Genomic DNA, 9,473 nt, shown 5'->3' on the forward strand with positions numbered 1-9,473 from the left:
TTGAGATCTCAGCTTTGTTTAATATGTAAAATAAAAAGTTTGTATAAGAAATCTAAGGAACAATCGCAACGGAATATAACACTTTCACTATAATCCTATCTACAATTTTGTGTTTTGTTTTAATCAAGATCTGCCAAATTGCTGGAGCATGTACATAACTTGACGCTTGCCATTCTCTAGGAGAATCTTTTTTAAAAAAACAGGGCATATTTTTATCTTTTGACATTTTAATAAACTTGAACATCTTTTCATAACCTCGAAGAGAAAACAATATATGAATTGGAAGATGATTCAGGGACTAAAAAGCATTGGAGCTTGGTTTTCCCACTTTGGTAAACTCAAGCTATTTGGGGATTCAAAAGACCACCCTTTTAACTATTTTTCAAACTCTACACGATCGATTATATTCAGCATGAAATATATTCTCCATGAAGTTTGAAAATGGCTCGTAGAAAGTAAAACTTGTATTTGTCTAAATAGCATCAACTGTGCCTGCAAAATGGAATAAATGGCAATGCTCGAAAATGGAATAAAGACATACATTTTTAGACTGAACTTGAGTTGAACTTCCACCGTTCAAATCATCTCCTAGACCACCGTTGCCACCCTGATAAAACCAAGATGCACAATGTTACTTTAACGTACAGAAAAGTGGCATCAAATGTAGATACAAAATTATATCGACAACAAAATCAGAGACACGAAGACACTAGCGCTCGTTGAAGATGGGTGAGATTGTGAAAGTCTGATGCTTCGCAGTGTAACTGAAACTGGTCAGGCTGAGCTGGAACGTGTATGTCTTTCTAACAATGTCGGTAATAAACAGGGGAGCTGAATATCATCTGGGTACGCAACACCTCCAGCCTATAAGACAGAGTATTAAAACAACTTCGTCAGCCTCATCACCAACGCTTAACTCCACAGGGTATCAAAATTCAAAACTTTCTAAATGAATAAACAGAAACAAAATAGTCTTACATTAACAAACAAAAACAGAAACAACAAACGAAACCAAAATCATCTAAATCGTTCTAAATTAGCATACGAAACCAAAATCATCATCCATCAATAAAAAAACAAAAAAAAAGAAACGGAGCCAAAATCATCTAAGCTTTTTAAATCAATAAACAATACCCAAATCATCTTACATCAACAAACAAAAACCAAATCAATAAACGTAACCAAAATCATTCTCCTGTAAAAAAAATTTCAAAAGTTATTAGGATTTGTAGGGATGATGTTCACGGGATGAAGCCATACCTTTTTTTATAGTTGTGATCCACCGCTTGTAAGAAATATAAAAATCATTGAATGATTGATTGTGGTGCAGTGGGATGAAAGAGTTAATAAATTTTTAATGGCGTCGAATCAATGCAACTTGTAACGCCTTCGAGGAGGGGAGAAGAACCGCAGACGAAACCGCAAAGGACGCAAAGACTACTCATGAATACTCGTCTCTTACAACCCTTCAGAACATCTATTTTTGGTTTATCGTAATCGGAGTTTGCAGGAGAAGATGAACCCTAAAGTTGAGTGGCGGCTCCACGTTGAAAATTTTTGTGACTACGGGGCAAGCTTTAATTTGTTTATGCCCAGATGAAATTATGCAAATTCCACAAAATAATGGTGTAAGCCCAAAACCGAACATAACAAATTGAATGATTTTTAATGAAGGGAGACACGTGTCGTCGCGACGTCGCCCGATTTATTAACGTGAATGCTGAAGTAGCGCAACATGAGGGAGACAAACATTTTTTTATATATAGATAGATATTTTCACTCTAAAAGTATTATTGAGAATTGCCAAAAAAAGACGTGAATTAAAAAAATAAATATAACTGAGAAAGAAAAGAAAATACAGAGAGACAAATTTAAACAAAAGGAAAGGGAGATCGAGAGAGGCACACACACACAAAGGAGAATTTTAGGGTTTGGGGAGACTCCGAAGAGATTGGCGTAACCTTCATTGTACACTTCGTAGGATCTCTCTTCCTTAAATCTCGTTTGAATTTCGTTATCTGTTTGCTTTCGATTCAATCGCGTTATCGAAATAATGTGTATTCGAATTGAGCCTCCACGATCTGATTTTATAGATTCTCCGTTGTTTTGATTTCAGATCTGGATTTTTTCCCCCCAATATCTCTAATTGAAAATTGTCGATTTCGAGTGTCAGCTGAGAGTATTGTGAACCTGCAGCTGTGGTTTGGATTGTTTATAGCTCAATGGTTGAAACTTGATCATTCTTACACATAAAAATTGTTCCTTTACTTCCGTTGATTACTTGGTGAGTATCCATCTTTCTAGTTGTTAAAGGTGTTAGCTTTTGAAGTATGCCACTCTCTTTTGTGTGTTCGTTTACAGACATCATTCATTTTGTTGATTAACTTGGTCCTCTTTATTGTTTTTTTTTTGTGTGGTGTTTAGTGTCTTTGAAAGCTCATCTTCCTCGTCATGGTGGCTACTTCCGCTACGTCGTCGTTTTTTCATGTTCCATCTTCCTCCTCTCTTGATACTAATGGGAAGGGGAACAGAGTTGCGTCCACGAACTTCGCTGGACTTAACTCAACGCCAAGCTCTGGGAGGATGAAGGTTAAACCAAACGCTCAGGCTCCACCCAAGATCAACGGGAAGAAAGCTAACTTGCCTGGTTCTGTAGAGATATCAAAGTCTGACAACGAGACTTCGCAACCCGCACCCGCACCGAGGACGTTTATCAACCAGCTGCCTGACTGGAGCATGCTTCTCGCTGCCATAACAACTATTTTCTTAGCGGCTGAGAAACAGTGGATGATGCTTGACTGGAAACCCAGGCGTTCTGATATGATAATGGATCCTTTCGGTTTAGGGAGAATCGTTCAGGATGGTCTTGTGTTTCGTCAGAATTTCTCCATTAGGTCTTATGAGATAGGTGCTGATCGCTCTGCGTCTATAGAAACTGTTATGAATCATTTACAGGTAGGTACTACTTTGATTGTTATCACACTTGTCACTGGACACCCAATAGATATATATGCTCATGACAAGCTCTTATGCTAATGACAGGAAACGGCCCTAAACCATGTGAAGTCTGCCGGACTGCTGGAAAATGGGTTTGGTTCTACTCCCGAGATGTTTAAGAAGAACTTGATATGGGTCGTTGCTCGTATGCAGGTTGTCGTTGATAAATATCCTACTTGGTAAGCCATTGTCAGTCTTACCACTTAACTTAAAATCATTATGCATATTACAGTTTGCATAGATCATTACTTATTCAAATATCTGACTAACAGGGGAGATGTTGTGGAAGTGGATACATGGGTTAGTCAGTCCGGAAAGAATGGTATGCGTCGTGATTGGCTGGTTCGGGATTGCAATACTGGAGAAATTGTAACGCGAGCATCAAGGTCAGAGTTCTTATGTTTTGGTTTACTGACTCCAGCTATTATCATTTTGCTCTCTGTTTGTATTGTTTGCTCTGCCATTAATATGATAATAGAGACTTTATAGTTGTATATGTATGGCAATTTTCTTCTTTTTGCAGTTTGTGGGTGATGATGAATAAACTGACAAGGAGATTGTCAAAGATTCCTGAAGAGGTTCGTGGGGAAATAGAGCCTTATTTTGTGAACTCTGATCCTGTCATTGCCGAAGACAGCAGAAAGTTAACAAAACTGGATGACAAGACTGCTGACTATGTTCGTTCGGGTCTCACTGTAAGTACCCTACCTTTCAACAAGCCTTTAAAACTCTTGAGGTTCTAATGGTTTGGTAATAAACTTTTTTTTCAGCCGAGTTGGAGTGACTTAGATGTTAACCAGCATGTTAACAATGTAAAGTACATCGGGTGGATACTGGAGAGTGCTCCAGCAGGGATGCTGGAGAGTCAGAAGCTGAAAAGCATGACTCTGGAGTATCGCAGGGAGTGCGGGAGAGACAGTGTGCTTCAGTCTCTCACCGCGGTCTCTGGATGTGATGTCGGTAACCTCGGGACAGCCGGGGAAGTGGAGTGTCAGCATTTGCTTCGTCTCCAGGATGGAGCTGAAGTGGTGAGAGGAAGAACAGAGTGGAGTTCCAAGATAGAAGCAACAACTTGGGACACTGCTACATCGTAAACATTGGTCCTTTGGTTCCTTTGTAAAACTGTACCTGCTGCTACCTTCTTGCAACCACCACCTTTGTATATTTCTTCTTTTTTGTTTTTCATTTTGCTTCAATGGAGACATATATTATTATTTATTTAATTTTTCTAGTTTTCTTTTTTTTTTGGTATTCTTATGGGAAATGGGTGTATTATGTGATATATTATTGTAAACCCATGTGCCAGGGCCAGACAAGGCAATAACTTTCTTATCCTAAAATTTATTCTACTTTCTTTTGTAGCTGTTGCCAGGTACTTTGAAAGGAATGTGATGCTTTGTTAGTATCTGTCAATTATTTGAACGGCTATTAAAGAGACACGAACAACAGTTTTGTAGTTTGTCCAGCAAGAATGTCATTAGAAAAGCCATAAAGCAATTAATCATGAAAGCAAAGTCTAAACTCAACCCTCTTACCGTCTTACGTGCATTAAAACAAACTTTACTTCAAATTTGTTTGCTAGCTGTAAGTAAGTGGTTGTGTACTTGTGTTTGACTTTCGGGTGGATGTATCCTCTTCATTATTAGAGTAACATAATCTTAAAGTATATGACCATCCAACTCGATATAATATGTTTAGAGATGCCTTCTCCCTTCAACTATTGTTCAATTATCCTCCAACTTAATATTATATATTGCAGTTCCACTCTATATTGACGTTGAGAGTTAGGTCATGAGGAAACATCACCATGTTTTTTTATGGAGGACCCCCAATGCAGTCTCATCATAGTCTATCTATCAATGACATGCTTCTTAATTATCATCCACTGATACCACCAGTAATAATACAATTACCAAAGTTATTAGCTAACTTGTAAAAAAACTAACTCAAATCGTTCTATTGGTTTCGTTTTTCACTAGGATACTTATTATTATACCTCAAGAACACACATATTTTATGTATATAATTTCGTAAATATTATTATTATAATTATAAGCTAAGATAATTATTATGATATCTCCAAATGAAAAAAATGATTATTATACTATACACACACAAGAAGAATTTATTAAAAGGATGATGCTAGGAACCCCATTAAAACCAAACATAACAAATTATATTTTGTAGTGGAAGAAGAACTTTTACTACCCTTAACCAAACTATCATCATCATCACTCTCAATATCTTTAGGATGGTCAAAATTGGCGGGAACTATAGTATCTGGAGCAACTTCATCATCATCGCCGGATTGAGAGGATTGGCCTGGTCCAGGGGCCGTTTCATCATCTTTATCTGGTGATGGTAGGCCTTGACCATGTGTTACATTTATCATGAAATGCTGTCCAAATTTACATTGTTCGCCGTCATAGTTTCCTGAGAAGAAATAATTGAGACCTTCTTTAACAAGAGGAACACTAACTGAGACCGGAACTGGAGATGTTGCTGAAGGGTTTGCAGCCGACCACTCTGTTGTACTATTGTCTTCACCGTTGTTGTAGTCACATTCTTTGTAAGTTTTGAAATCATATGTCTGCACCACCGAATGGTTGCTATCTGTGTTGAAAACTACATTGAACAACAACACATATACGTTTATGATTTTAGACTTCATCTTAAACATAAACCAAAAACAAAAGGATCGATTCAAACAATACATTTTACTATAGTAACATCACAACTTTTTAATATAAATATTTGTGTTGATTATTGATTGAATTAAATTTCAGTGCACCAATAAAATGATTAGTAGATAAAAAAATACCATAAAAAGAAAATGAATGTCGGATTTTGAAATTATATAGATATGGATTTAAAAGATTAGAAATTAATCATTCATCTAATCTATACACAAACTCTAAACGTATATTTATTTCAATCATATTTACTCTCTAAATATTCTTTCTTTTTTTGTGCTTGATTTACGTTTGTTCACAACAATTTTTCACACTATAACAAAATTAAAGCTGGTTTTTATTAGATTACTATGGCTTTGCAAACTAAAAGAACAGAGATGAAATCTGGCGTGAACTTACTGAGGAAATCACCCAAAGAAAAGGTTTTGGAATCAGCCCATTTCTGATAATTCGCAGAAGGTCTCTCCTGGATATCGAACCATCCCGTGGATCCTCCCACAGTGTAGTTCTTGTAGGCATCAGCCGACAAACTCAGAAGCATAAGTGACACGATGAGTAACACACTAACACAAGATGATGAAGATCTCATGTTGTATGGCATAACTCTTTTTCTCCCTCTCTTTTCCTCTCTCAATTTTCTTGATTCTGACACTTTTCTTTGCTATAAAAGAAATTATAGGAAGAGGAGTCGTCTATACATAAAGTAATGAGCTCGTCATTGGCGGCATGTGGAGAAGTCTTGATGTTTGGTGATACGAAGGAACATTGAAACAATGCAAACTGGTCGGTCCAATCATATACTGACGCCTTATTCTCCGCCCCCACGTGATCTCTCAGCTTACTTTTGCTGTCTTCCCTTCCCTACACTTTCAAAAATAAATATCTGCCGGCTGTCCTTTCTACAGTCTACTAAATGGAATTTTACATAACGTGTTTTGTAGTGTTCTTACTTTTATAAAGCTTAGGCTTCGGATGGTAAAACCAGTTCAAGCGGGACAGATCAAGCAGATCATACAGATCAAACAGGACAAGTGCTGATCAAGCGGGACAAGTGCAGATCAAGCGGATCATGCAGGAGAGAAACATATCAAACCGATCAAATAATTTATTATAACTTATGAATAACAAAATCAGTTCAAAACTATAGATCATATATTAAAACAATAAAAATTACACCTAGATATATAAACAAATATCTTAAATGTTATAGAATCGGCCGAAATGCCTGTAAATGTTTTATAAGATATTTATTACTTCTTTTATTTTCTTTTTAGGTGATCAAGATTTTCTTGAGAGAACCAGTAGGTTACACTAATATTGAAATTTTGGTTAAATTTACCACCAGAAAACTTTCTACCAGTAGGTGTAAGATATTTGAAACGGTAATCAGTCATAAAAATTATTTGATCGTACAATTCAATAAATACACGTTTTCGGTTAAGATTTCATTTAAAATTGTATTCTCTCAATAGATTTACAAAATTTCGATCATTTACCTATATATTAACTATTTTAAAACATAAAAAATATTGACTACTTACCCTTGTTGATATTTATGTAGGAAGATTTATATCTTCTTCTTTTGAAAATGTTGTGTTTTGTCGGCGATATTGAACGTCATGCTTATAATTTAAAAACAACACAAACAGTAGTAGTGTAACATACTATATAGTTTGAACTAATCATTGTACATTATTTATAAAATCAAATAAATATATTTTAAAGTTAAGTGTTTGTAACAAAATTATTTTTTATCAAAAAGAAAAAAAAAACAGATCCACACCACCAAATGTTAGCAGATGAGATCTGCATGCAGATCTTTCGTTTTTTCCACAAAAAAAAAACAAAAATATTGAACTGCATGCAGATCTTCTGTTTAAACTGCTTTTGCAAACAGAAAAACGTGAATGGTAAATATATTGCGGGAGAACTGCATGTGGTGCACTTGTCCTGCCCTTTCATTCCTAACCTTAGAAGGATTGATTTACTTTGACCAAAAAAAGAAGAAGAAGGATTGATTCACTTAACCGGTAAACCAGCGATTCGACCATTTTTAATTAATATCAGAAGGATTCGGTCGGCTAAACCGAGAAACCAATTTTTCTGTAAGCAATCTTTTGTTCAGTTGGTTTCAAATAAGTGGGGAATCATATATACTAAGATATATTCTTGTATAGCAATGATAGATCTATCAAATAGTTTTATAATCAAGAAATCTGTTGCTTGTTATATACTACAAACGTATCTTTTTATCTTTTGTAAAGTCATTAGTAATCTCGACGGAAATCGTTTTTTTTTTTTATAAATAATAAAAATATATTCAGGTAAAATATTCTTTTTATTTGGTAAAATGACAATTCAATTTGAGTCAATAGGGTGGCTGCTTTGGGTCATTGCAAATGGAAGTCGTAAAGGCCCAAAGTGGCCTACTAGAAATAAAGCAAACGGTGTGGCCCTTCAAAACTCTCACTTTTCCCGTCAGGTATCCTACGAACTCGATTAATAATAAGATAGTGTGAAGAATATAGTGTATATGATCATTATTTAAAAAACAAAAAAAAAACACATGTATCAAACTATAACTAATCTTTCCTTTCAGTATCGTTGTCTACTTTTTTATTTCTATTTTTTTCCTATCTATGTTTTTTTAAAATTATTCACTTTTAATTTATATTCTTAACCATATATAAATATAATATATATATATATATATATATATATATTGATAGTACTTGGCATTTCATCCCTTGTGTAGTTAGGCTTTTCTTACAAAGCATGAAATGGAAGAAAAATAATAATTACAATTAGGGTACCTGATTCAGTATACAAGAATAAATTTCTCTATAACAAAGAAAACAAGATATTAATCGTTAATGGAAGGAGGAAACAAAAAACCCTAACAACGCAGTGAAAAAATGCAATGAAAAAGGAAGAAAGAAAAAGAAAACATTAAAGCGAGTGGACAAGACCCGTCAGAAGCACAAAGAGCCAAAGCCATACAAAGACCCCCAACTAACATGATTTGACGTTTCAGATTCTGTTTTTCTTTTGGACACCCTTCATTCAGTATCTCTTCTTTCTCGCTAACTCATTCATTGTATATCACTTACTACACACAAGTTTTCAAATATATATTTTTCTTAAATGTGTGTGTATGTGTGTGCATGGACGAGACGATGGAAGGTGTACGTAAGTGTCTGTATTACTACTGGAAAGCGTGGCCCACATCTCTAACCTTCGTTGCGATCGATCAGAATTGTATAGATACCTACAATCTCTATCTAATTCGTGTTTATTTTGGACTGTATAATTAATAGGTATTATGTATATGCTTGAATAATAAATTGATGTCGACCGTGGAAACTGTATATACTGACTGCAGTTTGGTCGATGCTTGAGTCATTTTTTTCCAATGTGGCATTCTATTAGCAAAAGATGACTATAACTACAAGAGCTTGTTAACGTCTCGAATTAAAAGAAAAGAAGAAAAAAAAACTACAAGAGCTCATGTACATATTTTTTCTTTTAATTCGATACATTAACAAGAATTATCACTACAAGAAAACAGCGGTATTCTGACGGACATTCCGACGGAAAATGAAATCCTCGAAATATCCCGAGGAATTTTCTCGAAATATCTACAAGAAAACAGCGGTATTCTAACAAGAATTATCACTACGAGGAAATTCCTAGGAAACACAAAATTTGGTTTTCTCGGAATATACCGACGGAATTCCGAGGAAATATCAATCCGTCGGAATATTCCGAGGAAATTCCGAGGAA

At 35.2% G+C, this 9,473-nt stretch overlaps 2 protein-coding genes across 4 annotated transcripts; one reads left to right on the forward strand and one right to left on the reverse strand.

The window, feature by feature from the left end:
* Nucleotides 1-1,816: 1,816 nt before the first annotated feature.
* On the forward strand, nt 1,817-4,352 carry LOC106312522 (palmitoyl-acyl carrier protein thioesterase, chloroplastic-like). Of its 3 annotated transcripts, none has more exons than XM_013750081.1 (7): nt 1,817-1,977; nt 2,117-2,284; nt 2,425-2,955; nt 3,043-3,176; nt 3,270-3,383; nt 3,521-3,692; nt 3,768-4,352. In XM_013750081.1, exons 3-7 carry the CDS (start codon nt 2,452-2,454, stop codon nt 4,089-4,091), a joined length of 1,248 nt encoding a protein of 415 aa, XP_013605535.1. In that variant the 5' UTR covers nt 1,817-1,977; nt 2,117-2,284; nt 2,425-2,451; the 3' UTR covers nt 4,092-4,352. The 3 variants fall into 3 exon arrangements, with proteins under 3 accessions (XP_013605535.1, XP_013605536.1, XP_013605537.1); XM_013750082.1 differs by having other exon boundaries at nt 1,845-1,977; nt 2,174-2,284; XM_013750083.1 differs by lacking the exon at nt 2,117-2,284 and having other exon boundaries at nt 1,845-1,977.
* A 721-nt stretch (nt 4,353-5,073) lies between these two features.
* Nucleotides 5,074-6,454, reverse strand: LOC106309651 (blue copper protein-like). The gene is made up of 2 exons (XM_013746729.1): nt 6,090-6,454; nt 5,074-5,622 (listed from the first exon to the last, which is right to left on the reverse strand). The coding sequence occupies exons 1-2, from the start codon at nt 6,289-6,291 to the stop codon at nt 5,126-5,128; spliced, it is 699 nt and encodes a 232-aa protein (XP_013602183.1). The 5' UTR covers nt 6,292-6,454; the 3' UTR covers nt 5,074-5,125.
* Between the last annotated feature and the right edge of the window lie 3,019 nt (nt 6,455-9,473).

The sequence above is a fragment of the Brassica oleracea genome, chromosome C8, assembly GCF_000695525.1.
Source record: "Brassica oleracea var. oleracea cultivar TO1000 chromosome C8, BOL, whole genome shotgun sequence".
Taxonomy (NCBI): domain Eukaryota; kingdom Viridiplantae; phylum Streptophyta; class Magnoliopsida; order Brassicales; family Brassicaceae; genus Brassica; species Brassica oleracea.

Coding starts and splice junctions, on each gene's coding strand:
- LOC106312522 (XM_013750081.1), top strand. CDS start 2,452: ATGGTGGCTACTTCCGCTACGTCGTCGTTTTTTCATGTTCCATCTTCC. Junction 3,177..3,269: donor GTTGATAAATATCCTACTTG/GTAAGCCATTGT, acceptor TCTGACTAACAG/GGGAGATGTTGTGGAAGTGG. Junction 3,693..3,767: donor ATGTTCGTTCGGGTCTCACT/GTAAGTACCCTA, acceptor CTTTTTTTTCAG/CCGAGTTGGAGTGACTTAGA.
- LOC106309651 (XM_013746729.1), bottom strand. CDS start 6,291: ATGCCATACAACATGAGATCTTCATCATCTTGTGTTAGTGTGTTACTC. Junction 5,623..6,089: donor TTCTTTGGGTGATTTCCTCA/GTAAGTTCACGC, acceptor TGTTCAATGTAG/TTTTCAACACAGATAGCAAC.